General features: G+C 36.3%; 1 protein-coding gene across 1 annotated transcript in view; it reads left to right on the forward strand.

Moving 5' to 3' along the window:
* Positions 1 to 18,602, forward strand: part of LAMA2 (laminin subunit alpha 2) — a 617,443-nt gene that overhangs the window by 363,801 nt on the left and 235,040 nt on the right. Inside the window, exons 16-18 of the mRNA XM_034990595.1 lie at positions 2,829 to 2,942; positions 7,148 to 7,275; positions 16,135 to 16,221. Coding sequence (XP_034846486.1) covers positions 2,829 to 2,942; positions 7,148 to 7,275; positions 16,135 to 16,221 — 329 coding nt within the window. The remainder of the gene's footprint in view (positions 1 to 2,828; positions 2,943 to 7,147; positions 7,276 to 16,134; positions 16,222 to 18,602) is intronic.

Raw genomic sequence — 18,602 nt, forward strand, 5'->3', positions numbered from 1 at the left:
TCATGAGAATATTTTAAGGTGGGTAGTACCATGACCTGAGTTTTATTATTTGAAAAAGACTTTATGGCTATAGTCTGAAGAACATAATACAGGAAGGCAAGAATGAGAGGAAGAATAGTTAATATGCTACTGTGGTAGAGCATGCTATTATGGTAGAATATGCTGTTGTGGTTTGTTTTAGGCTAATGGCAGGGATGTAGAAAGATATGGGTTTACTCTCTATATATTTTGGTAGTAGAGCCAATAGGATTTATTGATAGATTACACACCAGGGGAGAGTTTAAAGAACTACGCAGTTTAAGAATGAGTCATAGATTACCAGTTTCAACATTTGGATATGATGTCATTTACTAAGCTGGAAAAAACTAGGAAGGAATAGCTGTGGAGAGAGGACAGAATCAATAGTCCATCTTAGAAATACTGGGTTTGAAAAGTGTAAATTATAGATGTCAATATACAGTTAGAATATGCAGGTCTTGAATTTGGAATACCTGTCTGGTCTAGAGATGTGTATTTGGAAGGCATCATCAACCATGGGACTGAATAAAAAAAAACCTAGGAGAGAGCATGATGAGAAAGAGAAAAGTGATCCAAGTTCCCAGGAGCTCCGGACAATAAGTTGGGTCAAAGCAGAGGAGAAAGCAAAGAGCTAGGGCAGAAATGAGACTGTGATGATGTGGAAATTGAAAGAAGAGGGCAGTTGAGGGAGAGAGGAGTCAACTAAGCCATATGCTGATGGGAGGTCAGATAAAGTGCAGTCATAGAATTGTCTCCTAGCTTTGGCTACCTGGAATGTGGTGACATAGCCAACGGTCAGTTTTAATTGAGTGGTGGCAGCACAAGACAGAGTAGAATGGAATGAAGCATGAGAGGAAAGTGAATGAAAGACTTTTTTGGTAGTTATACTGAAGAAAACAGGTAGGTAACTGGAAAATTATGGGACATTAAGGAAGTAATTTTGTCACTCTCATTAGTTAATTTTTGAGCTGATAGTAGTGATCCAGTAGAAAAGAAAGCTATTACTGATACTGGAATACTGGAAAGACAACAGATAATGGAATGCAAATTATGAGTATAGTGATACTCCTTTGAGAGGAGTGAGAACCCACATGACCCACCCCATTGTTCTAGAGGGGAATATGGCAAATGGAGATATTGCTGATGCTTTTGGACTCGATGAGGATGTGGTATGAGTAGTACATTTGCAGAGTAAAAAGAAAAGCTTACAAATGACAATTCTATGAATATTTGTCCTGAAAACAGTAAATCAGTTCTCTCCCTGTTATCAACACGCTTAATTTCCACCCTTTCTGCCGCTTCACCAGTTTTTAGAAATACATATCACAGAAGGAAATTTCTTCTTCTTCTACAATGAATCTAGGGTGGCAAAAATTTTAATGAGGAGAAATTATAAGAAAGAGATAGAAAATCGACACCTTTTTTGTACTGCCCAAATTAAGAGGAAAGTCATTTTTGCTTTCCTTTCAGATGTGAAGTATCAGCAGACCCTTTTTTTATGTGTTTGTTATTGATGTTCAAATTTAAGAGTCTTCACACCCTGAGGCAGAAAGAACGTTTCCAACAGTACACAACACAGTTCTCTATACTTTATTACTTCAGTGGTTTCTCTTGTTTCCATTTTCAACTGGAAAAAAAAAGGCCTTTTCATGATATATTATGTTATAGTTAACCATCCAGAAATATAATAAATAACCCACAAATTGCAGTTCTAACTTGAGGGAGAACACAAGCTTCTAGAGGGCAGCAGTGTTTGCCCCCCTCATTTTGCATCTCATACAATTGGTAGTAACCCCCACGGAAGGGAAACTTCATCAAGGCTGATGGTGGACCTAGAGTTGGCACTGACACAAAGTTCTAAGAACTGAACATTTCTTTGAATCAGAATTCCATTTTTTTAAAAGATTTTATTTATTTATTTGACAGAGAGAGACATAGCGAGAGAGGGAACACAAGCAGGGGAGTGGGAGAGGGAGAAGCAGGCTCCCCGCTGAGCAGGGAGCCCAATGTGGGGCTCGATCCCAGGACCCTGGGATCATGACCTGAGTCGAAGGCAGACACTTAACGACTGAGCCACCCAGGCGCCCCTCCATTTTTGTATATTACAGTGTTCCACACTTTAAAAAGGGAATGATGAATGTAAGTAGAGTTCCAGTAGAATAATGCAATAAAATATCAAGGAAATACGTGGTAAAGAAATCCTGAACTATTTTGTGCCAATTGGAGAAAACGTACAAAGATGCAGGGAATTGAGAAGGAAAGAGGTGACTTCTTTATGTGTAGAAGTCAGCTATGTATGTGATCAAATGTAAGAGGGGGGCACTACCTTTCTTCCAAATGATTGCCAAGTGACAGAGTTCAGGGCAGTTCTATGTGCGTAAGGGAACACTTTCCAGAAAAATCGACATTGCTTGGGATGACATTAGATGCTCTCTTACACTGAGGTTCTCTGAAAGCCCTTTATGTCTGCTGCCTTTTTTCTGTGCTTTCCCTTCTCCTTTCCTGTCCGTGCGTTTTACTTTGAGACTGTCCCATTTCACTTCTTTGTATCTCTTCTTTCTTTTACCGTTTCAGAAGAGACACCAAGCTAATGCTTCCTCTAATCTCATACCCGCCAGTAACGCTAAGGTTAGTACCAAGTCCCAAGTACCAGGAGGACTAGCTCTGTAGCAATGTTTCAGTAATGGCCGCACTCTGAAGAGCATGTTTGCTGCACGTGCTACCTACATATGTTCCTTTATCTAAAGAAGACAAAAAACAAACTTAAAAAAAAAAAATCCCTGAGACTTGACACCTTATCTTCCTTTCAGTCTTGTTGGCCTCAGCACAGACGAATTAATGGCACTATTTTTGGTGGCATCTGTGAACCATGTCAATGCTTTGGTCATGCAGAATCCTGTGATGACATCACCGGAGAATGCCTGGTAAGTGCTTTCTCTTCTGGGTGTGCTGATTGACAAGGCTGAAATCAGCTCAAGAGGCCCTGCAACTCAACTACTACCTGTGGGACAAACACTTGAGGCAAGAAGTGACTTGACAGGGATCTTTATATTGAACTGAGTTGGAAGCCAAGAGTGCTCTTTCATATGTGGTCATCCTGACTAACAAGTATTAGTCTGAGAATTGAATTAGAATTAGATACATCATAATAAAATATAATTCCTGACTGGGATACCTATCTACCATGAAGATATATGGCTTCAATCCCTTCCATAAATCTATCAAAAAGAGACTGTATTTCTATAACAGGAAATGATTTGTATCCTCATAATATGAAAGTATAAAATATAGTCTTTCTAATAGACATAATTCGGTTCTTTCCCACAGTGAAAAAATGAGGGCATGCTGCATGTTTTTTTTTATTTTAAAATTTCAACAGTTAAGTAAAAACAAAGTATCGTATGTAGATTAAAAAATAATAAATATATGCATAATTATATGCATAGTCATCAGAGCTGCTTACCCCTTCTGCAATTAAGTTTAAACTTTTAAGCAGAAGAAAAGCTCTGCAAATTCCAACACTTCCCATGCTGCTGAGAAGCCTCTAGATTAGAGAATGTACGCTGCATAGACCATTCTGATGAACTCAAGGGCATGTTCATTTCATATTGTCTGACGTGGCATGAAGCTGGAAACAACACTTCTCATTTCATTAGTCTTGCAGAAACACAATTTGAAACAGTGCCAATTTAGGAGGATATCATATTCTCATTTCCCTGTAGAATTTAAAGGCAGACTCTGTTATCTCTATTTCTTAATGTTCTCTCTTCCTGTTAGTTTTCCCTCCTTTTTCGTCCACTTAAAAGCTTCTGGGAAAAACCCGAAATAAAAATTCAGGGCTTTTGTTTCAATGCAATTTGACATTTAGGTTTATTGATGCTCTTTCTGTTTTCTCTCTATAAGATTTTGTTTAATTGCATTGTAATATAAAGCATGATAGCCTTAATTTGTGGATCAGTAGATTTTTCAAGTGGCATTTTTATGAATAGAAAGAATAAGCGATTTCCATTTTAATTATACCATAAGTCTTTTAAAATGTACCTTGGGAAAAATATTGTGTTACCTTTAAACACTTTGCTAACATGCTATAGGAACTATTCAGCCCAAAGCTGATATGGATTTGCTTTATTTAAACCTAAAAAAACAAAAAGATCACAATACCAGACTTACACTGTTTCCAATAGTCCTATTTCATGTTGAATTGATGAGGAGTAAATCAAATCATGCTGTTGGTCCATTTGGTTATGTGATATTTCTGAGAATGGAAGCCCTTTTTTTAGAATAAAATAGTTTCATTCAGCATAATTTGGGGAGGAAGAAGGGAGGAAACAACGATTATCTGAGATCTTCTACTGATGAAACCTTGTTTATTGACTCCATTTCACGGAGAAAAAAATAGGAGCCCACCTTCAAATAACGGAGAGAATCTTAAAGAAACAATAGAGATCTCGTCAATAGAAGTAGAATCTCGTGTTTTCTGGGTTTCCCATTATGGTTGGTTAATATGTGATCATGTAAGATATTTCTGGAGAATTTCAAATGCCTTTTATCTGAAATGATATTGATAACTAAGTGCTAATATCCCATTTTGAGCATATTGGTTCTGATATGATCCACAGAGAAAAATATTTGAATGTTGCACATTAAAGACATTTTTAGTGTTTACTTAACCTGCATTTTAACTCCTTTTTTTATTATGTATGTTTTTTTCCTCAGCATTAAACAGAGAATTTATGAAATTTACAGGTAAACTGCTTTTCAGTTAGCTTGGTTTGAAATATGATTAGAAATGGACTGAAATATATTTTTGATATCGGATCAAAATCCAGACCTCTGTTATAGTGTGGATCTTTATAAAAAGGTCATTTTAACTCCAAGTACATTTGAAGTGACCCAGGAAACATTCAAAGCCACATGGGAAGATTGTATACTTGGCCCTTCTCATTGTTATTGTCATATGTGCTGTGAATGGACATTTGGAAAGCACTTTATATCAGGACACCTGTGAAAATAACCAACTCATCAGAGTACACTTACTTTTTCAGTTCTAATTTCCACTGTATTGTTGTCTAATGTCGTTTTATAGGCTCAGTTGCAAAAACACTCGAGTGTTAAGACTAATTTTATGATTTCCACTAGATGAAAAATGCCATTAGTAAATATAAGCAACTTCTACATGTTCTTTTTCTTTTAGATCAGTAGTTAAAGAAAAGCAGGGTATCTGGGTTATGCAAGATTTTCGGTGGAATTTTAGAAATACCACTTTCAACATGATTAAGACAATTAATTTTATGATCTTTTAAAACCCCTAAGTCTTTGAAAGTTACAATTTGATCCTGATAATATGCAAAGAATATTGCAAAAAATACACAATTTTTTAGTAATAGCCAACCTTAGTTAAGCTTGAAGACTGAAAGGAATTAATACGAAGATGAAATCAGAGGAAAGCCTTTCTTCACATTGATCCATGTTTTATACACTCCATCTTAATATGCTGTTATTTAGACAACTGTTGATAGTGAAGTTAATGTCTGTGCTCTCTTTGAAAAAAGGCTTGCTAAATGCATTTGAGAGAGAAATTAAAGTACCTTAAAAAAAAACCTATTTTCAAGTATCACCAGATACTAAAGAAATACCTATTCACTTGTAGTTGATGAAACTGTCATGGGATTTCAGAGCTTGAAAACTTCATGAATCATAGGCTTTAACTCCCTCATTTTATAGAATGTGAGAGATTCAGAGCGTTAAATGATTGGATTTTAATTTAATATCTTCTACTCAATAAAGAAGCTGTCCCTCTCCCCAAGGAATTTAACAAGCTTCATTTAAAACCATGTATTTATTTGTGGTTTTATTAAATCCATTTACTAAATATAATTAAAATGAGCTTCTTTAAAAATATACTGATGTAATAATATTTCAGACCTTTCATTAGATTAGGCTGGCCATCCCAGTGGTCATCCAGATTAATAAATATTTGCTTTATCCTTAAAAGGCAATTTACATTTTAGGTATTTCTTCTGCATCTTTAATTAATGATCATAAAAATAAAGATTTTGTACCCCTAAGCTCTGATGAACTCTTTTCAACATGAGAAAAATATTATTATTTTATGTGGTTATAAAAATAAAAATGTATTTCAGTCATAATAATTCCATATTGATTATTTTTTAAGGGAATTAGATACATTTTATTTTACCATTGGAGGCAGAACAAGTTAGGTCTATGTGGTGCCAAAACATAAAAATTTATCAAATTGTGCTATTGAAAGCTTTATAGACGATTCCAGTGTTTGGTTAATGGGATTGTTCACCTTTATACCAGTCTTTTGTGAACACAGCCTGAGTTGATAAGTATACTTTAACTAATATGAAGAAATCTACATATAAATTATTTAATTTTGATTTTTTATTTTTGGAAAGGACATAGGACCAAAAATTACTACTTTGTAGAAAAATGCAGTTTCATCTAAAAAAAAAAGTGTTGGAGAAAACTTGTTATGTGCCTTGTGGTTTCATTACATATTGATGTATTTAAAAATCTTTCAGTATTCTCATTGTTTAATTATGAGCCAAGCAGGCCCCTCACAGACGTGATATGTTAGTGCATTGTCCAAATCATCAGAGCTCACTAAGGTCCAAATTAACCTCTGAGGTAAGAGCATCATTGTCCCAGTGGATTTGTATGAGTAGCCACTGTTCTCATTAAATATGCAATTTTAAACTGAACAATTGACTTTTACCTAGAATCAGCTACAATTTCCATTAAATATATATTATTAGGACTCTGTAACTATGCACATGTACATACATAAGCACAATCACATGTATTTCCTTATGAAAAAAATTGGAAACTAACAAAAAGGAAATAAGATTTGTATAATGAAAAAAATTTTAAGGAATTTCAGTTGTTTTTTGTTAAGCATGCATATGCTGAAACTGACATGTAGTTTATAAGCTATGTATTAGATTAATTTTCAATGCAATTTCCCAGCTGTAAAATTGACCATTTAATGTGGAAAATTATTCTTCCTAACAGGGAACAGATTAATACTCTGTAGATCTATTTTTGATAATATGTTGATGCTTGAGACCAAAATAATAACCTTTGATGTGCATTTCTTTCTCAGAACTGTAAGAATCACACAGGTGGCCCATACTGCAATAAATGTCTTCCTGGTTACTATGGTGATCCTAGTAAAGGAACCTCTGAAGACTGTCAGCCCTGTGCCTGTCCACTCAATATCCCATCCAATAAGTGAGTAACCAACTTACCTCTCTAATGATTTGGACATCCAATTCTGCAAGTGCATTTTTGATAGCGAATGTTTCTTTCTCTTGTCACACATAAATAATAAATATATGCATGAATTTTTCTAAATGTAAAATATTTAAAGTTACGGCTATTCTGCAGAATTTTTAATATTTTCATTCTAGTTCTGGTGATTTAATATGTAAGTGACAGAACTCAAATGGAATTTCTAAAATAACTATAAAGGACAGACATATCTTATACAAATGTATATACATGCCCACATGGGTACACACACGCGCATATGTACGAAACTTCATACAGTAATAAGAAGACTGCTAATACTGGGGCACCTGGCTGACTCAGTGGTAGAGCATGTGACTCATGATCTTGGGGTTGTGAGTTTGAGCCCCACATTGGGTGTAGAGTTTACTTAAATAATTTTTTTTTAAAAAGATCACTAATACATTTACTTCTCATTTGGGTCCCAGTCTCACACTATTTATTTATGAATCTTTGGCAAGTCACAAACTCCTAGAAAAAGTAAAAAGACCAGTCTAGCTAACCTTTAAGCACCCATCCTATCCCTTGGTTATCACATGGTTTATCACATTATCATTGATATCATACATATAGGATATATATATATATAAGTTTATCTCACTAAAAACAGTTTAGTGATAAGGACTAGATTTAAATTATATGAATATTGAAATATGGGTGATATAAGCACCTTATTTTGCATAAACTAAGTCTTTAAAAAGTTTAATGAAACTTTATACATTTTTCCAGTCATCTAGTTTTTATTTTTTATTTTTAAAAATTTTTCTAATTATCCAGCTAGAACCTTGGAGTCTTGGAGAAGACTTTTAAGAGTGTTTTGTCTGCCTCCCCCCCTTACCTTTTAGGGGAGTGCTTTCTTTCAGCTGCTCTAATTCCCATTCCCTCCGAGTGGCCAACCTTAAGCCATCACAAACAGTTCATATTTTAATGGGGCATACTATGTTGAACAAAATCCAACCTTTCTGTACTAGTAAAAAGTTGTAAATAATGGTGATTGTAAGTGAAAGGCATCTTTTTGGAGACTTTTCTTAAAGGTAAGCATAGTGCTTCCTCTGTCTTCAGCTCAGGATCAGGTCATGATCCCCTCTGCCTCCCTCCTCAGCAGGGAGTCTGCTTCTCCCTCTCCCCCTCCCCCCCAGCCATGCTCTCTCATGAGCACACACACTCTCTCTATTTCTCTCTCTCTCTCTCTAATAAATAAATTTCAAAAATCTTTAAAAAATAGGTAAGCTTAGTGCTTAATAATGTCCGTATTATATTAGGCTCTTTCCAGCTATTTCTAAATGCTGTGATAATGCTTGAAGAGCTTAAATTTTGGGTGATTTTTTTAAAATTTTATTTTATTATGTTATGTTAGTCACCATACATTACATCATTAGTTTTTGATGTAGTGTTCCATGATTCATTGTTTGCGTATAACACCCAGTGCTTCATGCAATACGTGCCTTCACCGGGTTAACCCATCCCCTTACCCCCTTCCCCTCTAAAACCCTCAGTTTGTTTCTCAGAGTCTATAGTCTCTCATGGTTCGTCTCCGCCTCCAATTACCCTCCCTTCATTTTTCCTTAAATCTATCAGCTATGGTCTTTTAATGTAAAGGTGTTATCAACTTGGTCATATTCTGAATGAGGTCTTAACCCAAGACACTGCCAGTGAAAATGGTCTTTTTATTAGAGTCAATGAATACTATAAGCTAAAGACGTAGATAATAATTCTGTCACTAAGTTTAAAAGTCCTCATGGAAATTATGGTTCCTACTTTTCAGTCCACATGAAATCCTTATCCTCCTGTCCAACAAACCTCCTCTTTCAGAATTTTACACCTTAATCATTGGGTGGGGGGGAAGAGAACTAATATTTAATTAAAACAGACTACTAGGGGCACCTGTGTGGCTCAGTTGGTTAAGCATCTGTTTTCAGCTCAGGTCATGATCTCAGGGTCCTGGGATCGAGCCCCACGTGGGGGTCCCTGCTCAGTGGGGAGCCTGCTTCTCCCTCCCTCTACCCCTCCCCCTGCTCATGTTCACTCTCTCTGTCTCTGTTTCTCTCTTTCTCAAATAAGTAAATAAAATCTTTAAAATAAAATAAAACAGACTACTATATTCTATATATAGCAATATACAGTCCAATAAGGGGAATATTATTACCCCCATTTTACAGATTAAGAAAAAGTCTCCAAGTGGAAAAATAGCATTATGGAACCAATTTTGGAGCTAGAAATCCTTGATTTAAATTTTGAGTTCTGTACTTTCTGGCTGTGTGACTCTGAGAAAGTTAATTAAATGCTCTGTGTCTCAGTTCTTTCATCATTAGTTGTGATAATAGGACCTCCTTATAGGGTTGTTGTGAGAATTACGTAAATTAAAATACACCAAGCACTTGAAACAGTGATTGGACATGATGAGTCCAATACAAGGACTGATTATTATTAAATAATTTGCTCAGAGTCATAATATTAAAGTATCAGAGTTGGAATTTTAAGTTTCAAGTCACTGTACTTTCCAGGCCTCTGCAGTCTACATTGAGAACTTTTTTAAAAAACACACTGAATTTTAAGTGCTAACATTAAAAGCAATTAAATGGGAAATTGGGTTAACATATGTTAGTGATCAAAACATTTCCAGAGTTTAGGGCATGAGCTTGGATAGACACAAGCTCGCTGGTGTACTTGTGAAGGGTTAGACCATGCAATGGAGAACCTGATCATTCACTATGGCTGAATGAAATTCTCCAGGGCCATCCAATATACTCAAAATTCAGTGTTGAACACTTGCTCTCACTGAGAAAAACAGGGACTACATCTGGCCACTCATTTCTGTTGTACTTCTTCTCAGGCAAGATGTTAGTCACTAACAGAACTACCAATCCAGCAGGCTGCCATTGATTATACAATGCAAATCTGAACTTAATACATTTTGGGAATTGTGTATCAGCATCACCATCCATCAGTAACAAAGGGATTGGGTCCCAGTTCCAAAGATGGTATTTCCTCAAGTATATATATTCGCATTTTGTATAATTATGCAGATCTTGATTTAAAAAAAAAAAAATAGACACCTCCATAGCATCAGTGACACCAAATATTTAAAGATCCTTCAATTTTTGAGATGTTTAACTACATTAAATAATAATTAAATTACTAAATAATAATTTTATCTTGAGAAGTAGAATTGAGAATAGAGTAGCAATCTGTTTTAAATTCCAGTTTCAAATATGGCTTTTTTTTCCAAGTAGAAAGACAGTGATAATCCATTTAGTTTAAAAATACTTAGTTTTGTGTTTAAAGTTATAAAGACTTTTAAATTTAAAACCGCGTGGAGCATTAACATTGTTTAGCTGTGCAATTGTGATTAGAAAAAGCCCCTGTAATCTAATGGCCTGAAGTGTTTTATTTTTAAATCACTAAATAATGAGACAGGGAAATTCTCCATTTAAAAAAAATTTTTTTGAAAAGTCATTACTATTATAAACTGAGTTGAAAACTCTGAGGAATAAATTGAATATTCACAAATAATCCAGAAGATGGAATTCAAATTTTCACAGGTTAATAACAAAAAAAAAAAATCAGCTAAAGGTTGCTGTAACCTTCATCTGAAGTATAAGGCTTAGTGATAGTTTTGCTTTGGTGATTTATCTATTTAATCCCTGATCATAAATCTTAAAGATCACAAGCATTTTGCCTCCAAATTTCTTAGATAATACTGCTAAATAAATCAAATATGTAGGGAGATAAAGATAGATTGGTATAATTATTATGATATATAAATACAGGCAAGCACATAATATTTAAATTATGCATATATATCAACTTCATCAGCTATGCACAGTGTCCACTGTTTGCTTAGCCCTCTCATCTTGGTGATGTATATATTCTAGCTATAGATTGTAACTAGGTAGTGAAATTTATCTCTAGAGAAGCAAATAAATATGTAAATATTTCAAATGTTTTGTATTCATTCATTTCTGGCATCACATAGCTTATAAATTAAATATAATATGAAAGAGACACATGAATGTCCACCCTTGAACATTTAGAATGTGTTTGAATAGATAATATCATTGAAATCATTTGTATAATAAAATTCAAGATATTCTTGCCACAAGACTGGACAGAGGGTAGGCCCTCAGTAAAGTCCTATTTACTGATATCGTTTTGAATACTACTTCTTTGTGTGCATCAGGAATGCTAGAATTTAAATTTTTAAAAGAATGGAGCACTCCTAGAGCTGACTTTTGGGCTCACTCAGAGGGCTACATTGAATTATTGCTGTTGTAATTATTACTTTTAATAGAGAAATAGAACTATTCCAAGACAGAAGGTAAATTTAAGAAAATATTCAGCAACATTCTTGAGAAATCTTTGAGGGTGTTAGATGTTTCAGAGCACTTTCATACACATTGTTTTATGTCTCCATGAGCGATTATGATGTATTTTACAAGTTCCTCATACCAGAGGGAGAGCTAAACTCCAGAGAAATTAAATGCCTTGATCATGATCATTACAGCTTGCTTGTGGCAGAACCAATATTAGAACCCATATACTCTGATTCACCTTTCTGTGCTTCTTCCAAGGCAGCTATAGAAATAGAAACAATTACAGAGACATTGAAGAGAAGCAAGAAAACAAAAGGAAAGAAAAGAAAATTAACACAAGTTCAACGTTAGACACACCGTAAATGTTCGTCATAAGAAATGATCCCAGGGTTTGGCAACAGTTACGCTAACACAAATGTAGGGATTAGAGTATGATGAAAAAGCGCAGGTTTAATTAACAAGTAATGAAATACCTTAAAATGGAAACAAATCAACATATTTTGGCAAAAACAATCGAAAACATTATTAAATGTCAGCCGTAATTTACTGTGGCACTCTGCGACATGCTTGCTTTTGTATTTGATCAGTATGAAAGGCTTTACTAGGTAGATCATATTCTCTCATTTTGCTGAATGAGAAACTCAAGTTTAGAGGACAAAGACCATCCAAAAACACAGAAAATAACCCAGTTCTAATTACAAAATTCAGGGACGGACATTAAATCAGATTTCATATCATCTGAAGGTAATTAAAGAAATATATATGTTTGCTTACTGGTTCTCCTGAGAATTAGGACAGAGATCATTGACCTGAAAGAAGAAAACCTTACAGAGACACTTCAGAATTTCATGAGGCCCAAACCACCGTCATCAAGTAAAGGAGTTTTCCCTTCGTTTTTCTCCCTTCCTTCTCAGTCCTCTGCTCCTTGGGCAGCTGTGACTGGGTGTTCTCATCGCCCTTCCTGCAGCTCTCTTGTGGACACTGCAGCATCATCTTCTGGTTCCTCTTTCCCCAACTCAAACATTCCAGGTTGCAGTTAGTTAGCAGGAGTCCTGCTTCCCTATTGTATACACAACATAGAACACACCCTGATTTTATAACCCTAGTTTTATAATGCTGGAAATTTCACATCAGTGGCAAAAGGGGTGGTTATTTCATTATCGCATCAGGGTCCCAAGAGGCAATGCAGTTCCTCTTGCGTTAGCTGAGGGAAAGCTCAAAGCCATATGTTGACTGCCACTTTCAAAAAAACATACCCTGGGGCACCTGGGTGGCTCAGTCATTAAGCCTCTGCCTTCAGCTCAGGTCATGATCCCAGGGTCCTGGGATGGAGCCCCGCATTGGGCTCCCTGCTCTGTGGGAGGCCTGCTTCTCCCTCTCCCATTCCCCCTGCTTATGTTCCTGCTCTCGCTGTCAAATAAATAAATAAATAATCTTAAAAAAAAAAAATACCTTATGATATGTATGCATTTTGTGCTCTAAAAACACCCTTGATTTTATCATGTTTTTTCTCTTGAACCTTATTGCACCATTTTATCTTAATGGACATATTTTGACAGGTAGAATTAAATTCTTCTTGGAGCAAGGCCAATTGTATATGTACATAGGAACATACGTTAGCACAAACATCTATATTTGCACATATATTCATATATATATATACACACAAACATACACATATTACATACTTACAAATGGATCATTATAAATCTAAGAATTTCAGCCATTAAGAAGGACTATTTCCATGTGCAGATCCTTACTAGGTAGTCGACCAGTAGCTTCTTATCTTCCTCCTACTTGTGGAAAATGCCTGCTATTCTTGGATCACTTGTGTCTTCTGTGGCATGAAGTGGATAATTCAGGAAGCAGAACACAGTCTCTCTGCTGATGGAGAGCTAACCAACTAGAGTTCATTGGCATAATCTTGGAATCACTGGAAATCAACAATGATCTTACAGTTCCCTCTTTCTGTCACAGAATAGTTAGCTTCCTATTTTGGCCAAAATCAGTGTCAAGTCACTTGCTGCGTTGGCCAAAATAAATTCTGTAGACATTTGTTGTTGTACATGTTTATTTCCCATTCTCATTTTATTTCTGTTGTTGAATGCCCTCTTCCTTATAGCAGTAACTGTAATTATAGTGAGAAGTGAGTAAACCCTCAGTTTATATTGTTTAAAGAATATTGAATCACAAATACAGACATAATTTATGAGGATATTTTATTTAGATGCATCACGTCAAGTAATGTATTACCAAAAGTTTAAACTTACTTAATTCTTACCAGTAGAATGAATGAATGCTGGTTGGTTACAGGGAAAAGAGAATGTCAAATTAGAAATGAGAAGTCCTAGATTCCATGCTAAAGGCTCCTGGATTTTAGCTATGACCTTGGGCAAGACAAATGATGCCTGCCCCAACCAGCTTATAAGATTTTGTGCAAATGTGATAAAATTATTTGTAAAAGTCCCCTGAACATGTAAAGAGCTGGTCAAATCGAAGATACTGTTATCCCTTATTTTTTTTCCTGAAAAAGTATTGATTTTTGTCAGTGGGTGCATTTTCCTTTACTTCTGTTGGTTTTAACTGACACATGAGTATATTTAAGAATTTGAAATCTATTTTATAGTTTCAAAGTGTCAGAAACCTTGTCAAGCACCTTTGACATGACTTATGGTAAGCTGATTTAGGATTTTAAAAAATAATTGGTGCGGTTTTCTTTCAATCACTGGAGCCCCACATGAGTGGGAGACCCGGGGCTTCTCGTTAGAGTCATTTTGTCCCTAGACAATGAGACAGTTATAGAATGCCAATTTTAAAATAAGACATACATGTATTTTAGAGATTTGTCAAAATCCAGAACTCCCTTTTATGTCTGGAAACAATAGCAAATCACGAGGTGAGGAGGGAAAAAACATCTGTTTCTTTCCGTTTTTTACGTGTGCCAAAACAGTCATTCACCTGCCAAGAAAATCACTCACGGTGAGGTCCTTTTGGGAGCAAGTGCCAGGCTGCTCTCCAAAAGATGGCTCTCCCTCACAGAGCACAGGCTAGTTGGGACTTGGTTCTGCTGCTCATGGCAGCCTCCACAACCCCTTAACATGGCGTCTTTTATCTGGGTAATGTTTGTAACTCAAGGTAGCCCAAGCCAGGCTTCTCCCCTGCCTTACTTCAGATGCCTAGATTCATTTTGACTTTCCATTGAGTTGAAATGTTTTAAATGATAGAAGTTCTAATAACTTGCTACTATCAAAAAAAAAAAGAATTATTAAATCTTTATAGGACTGCTATGAGTTAAGCCAGAGGAGTATTATTCAGAAGTAGTACTTGTGATCTGACCTGCACAAAAGTCAAGGAAGTATTCCAAAGTTATCCAAGTGTCAGGAGCAGAACACGATCAGGATGGAGTATTTAATCTGTTGTTTGCTCATTAATTCATTTAGCTATCAAGCAAGCCTCTATTGAATTGTCCTGTCATATAAAATAGAAAAGTAAATCTATTTAGGGAAAACATAATGGGAGAGAGATTAATAGGAGGCATTTTATTTTAAAATGGTAGAGCAGCAGATCTCAGAATTCAGAAGGGTTGATGGCTCTTCAGAAAGCGATTGGGTCAATCTGAGGGTAAGGGTTCATGCGTGAGGGGTATCTCTCACAAGGCAAAGACGTATGTCTGGGGTTGTACATGTTGTTGAAGGCTGGCGTGTAATTCTGTAATTACTCTGCTGGATCCTAATGTGGTCTTCAGTTCTGTTACTTCAGACCCAAACTGAAAATATGTACAAAGAGAGAGATCAACTTTGGAATGTGCCAGAAGATGTGCAATGGCAAGGTTTTTGGGGATTGTTTGGTTGACTATATATTTAAGCAGAATCCATATGCTTTTCTCTTCTGAAAACTTTTTGGAAGATTTCATCTGCCTAAACAGCATGCCCCTGGGTCCACATGGGCATTAGCTTGCGCATATGCACGCATGCGTGCACACACCCCCACGCACCCCCCACACAAGGAACCAGTACTGAAAGTAGGAGCCCCATCACCACCACCACTCCCACCACTACTCCCAAGGTCACATACTGAGTTTTCCAGAATCTCTAACAGACTTTTCTGAGCTCCTTCAAATTCAGAAGGATTTGGCTAGAAAGAAAGTGTATGATGCCGTGTCTTGCCAGGCCTGGGCTATCCCTACAAAGCGACTGTATAGTGCCACTTGTTACTGATGATCACGGACCCAGAACAGTCAAAAGTCAGTTAATAACATGCCACAAAGCTCCTGCTCTCCACTGGGCTATATTCACATCTGCAGAAATAACAGTGTCATTTCATCCTCGCTTGGCCAGACCCTAATCTCCATCTGTGGGACAAGAATGACCATCCTGTGTACCCTTTTGTCACAGCAGTCCTGGAGGAAGAGAAATGAAAATATGCCGTTAATGACTTTGTGTATGTGCTTCTTCCTTGTCTCTCTTGTTCCCCAACAATGTCAACATAGCTTTAGCCCGACGTGCCATTTAGACCGAAGTCTCGGACTGATCTGTGATGCATGCTCTGTCGGGTACAGAGGACCACGCTGTGAGAGGTAAGCATGGACTACACTGTCTGTCACAAGGATTTCGAACTCGGGGGTTATAAAACCACAGGCATTATCATCCTTCGCACTACTTCAGAAATGCCGCCACACTCAGTGAGATGAAGTAAAGTTTCTCACTGTACTTGTCAAACAAATGCATTTTATTCTTACAGTTTATTTATTCTCTAGAAATTGCTCTGTAAATCTCCGTTTACTCAGAGAGTGTTTGATTAATGTTTTAATCTTCAAGGTTAAGCATTAACCTACAATCTTCCTAGAATGTATTGCTCAAGTGGAAAGTCATGCACTTTAAGATTTATCTTACTGTCTATGTTGGCACCATTTACTTTTCATAATTAGTTTTTTGTTCTTAAAATGGGGATTAAATGTGTAGTTCATAGTTCAGTAAGCGGTCCATAACTTACTTTAAATATATTTGAAAATAGAAATAAAACGTGATTTATTATCATGATTTCTATCCTCTTCTAATTACTTCTAAGCCTGTATTTTAATTCCTGTTGATTTTACTAGGTTGCTTTGCAGTGGAACCAGAGATATGATTTTATGTAATTTGTGTGATTATTTTTCTCCTGGACTATTTTTGAAGGAAAGGTTCTTCTGTATTTCAGTCTCAGTATAAAAATGGTACAAAATTCTCCCTTGATATCATTGACAAGTACACCAACATCTCTCTGGTTTTAGCCCTGGAAGTCTTCCCCTTTGCTGCCATCACTGGGGGTGGGGGAAGCAGAGGAAGTGACCTGCTTTCACCCATTATCACCAAGGCAGAGCCCATAGAGGGCTATTTCTGCTTCTCCTTTCCTGTCCTCTTTTCACCCTAGTTCAGCCAGGGTGCATAAAGTTAATGAAGCAGGAGTCGATCACCCAGAGAGAGTTTAGCCAATAGCTAGCCATCTGTGGACGAGGTGCCAATGACAGTTCCCAGCAGCAACAAGGACTGTTTGTGAGCATGGCAACATCTGTAAATGAGTAATGGAAGACTAGAACTGAAATACAGATGACTTATTTGCAACCGAGGAACCGGAGGTCTTTGTGTTAATAATAAAAAAATAAAAAGGAGGGCACATGTAGATCACTTACTCTAATCGCAGGACACATCATTGCCAAGACAGACTTACACCAAGTGCCCAAGCCCCTGGCTCACTACAGGCAACCTTTTCTTTAGCAGCTGGAAAATGATAGCTGATCTGTGACGCCACGCCATTAAATCCACTTATCGAGGGGAGCATAGTCTCTGGTGTGTTTATGTTACTTTGCTTCATGCTCTGTATTTTCTATACATGGTAGACAATCCTTTCTGAACCAGGTACAGTTTAGCATTCTGCATTTTACTTAACAAACATCAGTTTAGCAACTACCACGTGACAGGCACAGGGCTTGCTATATAGGATACAAACAGATGCATTGCACCGTGCTTACCTTCAAGCAGCTCCCATGGCTGTGAGTGTGTGTAGCTGTGAGTTTGTATGAGTGTGTGGCTCTGTGTGTGTGTGTGTGTGTACATGTGTGGGTGACAATGGTTGAATGTATTCTGGAAACAAATCTAATCTGAATAATCAAAATCACTGAGGAAAGAAATACCTGACAGTAAGCATGATTTTCTGTTCAAAATCTTTATTAATAGGCTTAAAAAAAATGGAAACGGACATATGCTGCTTCTCAAATGGCATATCTTTTCTCCAAAAGTTTTTCAGTCAAAAATCATCTTAAACTATTATGATATGGAAGATGGAATATTATATTTTTCTAGCCAGAATTTGGATTAGGGTTTTCCAGGAATATTCAGTGTTTATCATTTCTCTGTATTTATATGAGCTCAAAAGTCCATTAGTAGAGGGATTCACAATATTAGAAGAAACATTTTTGAGGATGTGCCAGCTGAAGTGGAAGGAGAGGAGAATAAGGGTCAGAGGAAGAAGAAGATCCTGGTTGCCCTGAAAATCTTGTAATCAAAACTATTCTGTAAGTGATTGGTGTAATCAGTTTGTGCACATCATCTACATAAAATCAGCCTTGGAAAACTAGAGCAGTGTTTCCCAAACTGTAGATGTTTTTGAAATAGAGTTCTGTGATCACGTAAGTATTGAAGTATCTATTAGCATGTTAAAAATTCTGACATGTCCTGGATGGAAGAAATCTGTTTAATTTCTTTAAGCATTTTCTTTTCTTTTCTTGAGGTGTAGCTGACACACAATGTTACATTAGTCTCAGGTATACAACATAGTGATTAGACAACTCTATCCATTATCCTATAACCAGCGTTTTCTAATCTTGTGTGACCATAAATCCTTACTATATCTATATCTATCTAAATCTATATCCATCTATCTATCTATCTATCTATCTATCTATCTATCTATCTATCTATC

Source organism: Mirounga leonina, unplaced genomic scaffold, assembly GCF_011800145.1.
Source record: "Mirounga leonina isolate KUSES-001 unplaced genomic scaffold, KU_Mleo_1.0 Mir_53, whole genome shotgun sequence".
NCBI lineage: Eukaryota > Metazoa > Chordata > Mammalia > Carnivora > Phocidae > Mirounga > Mirounga leonina.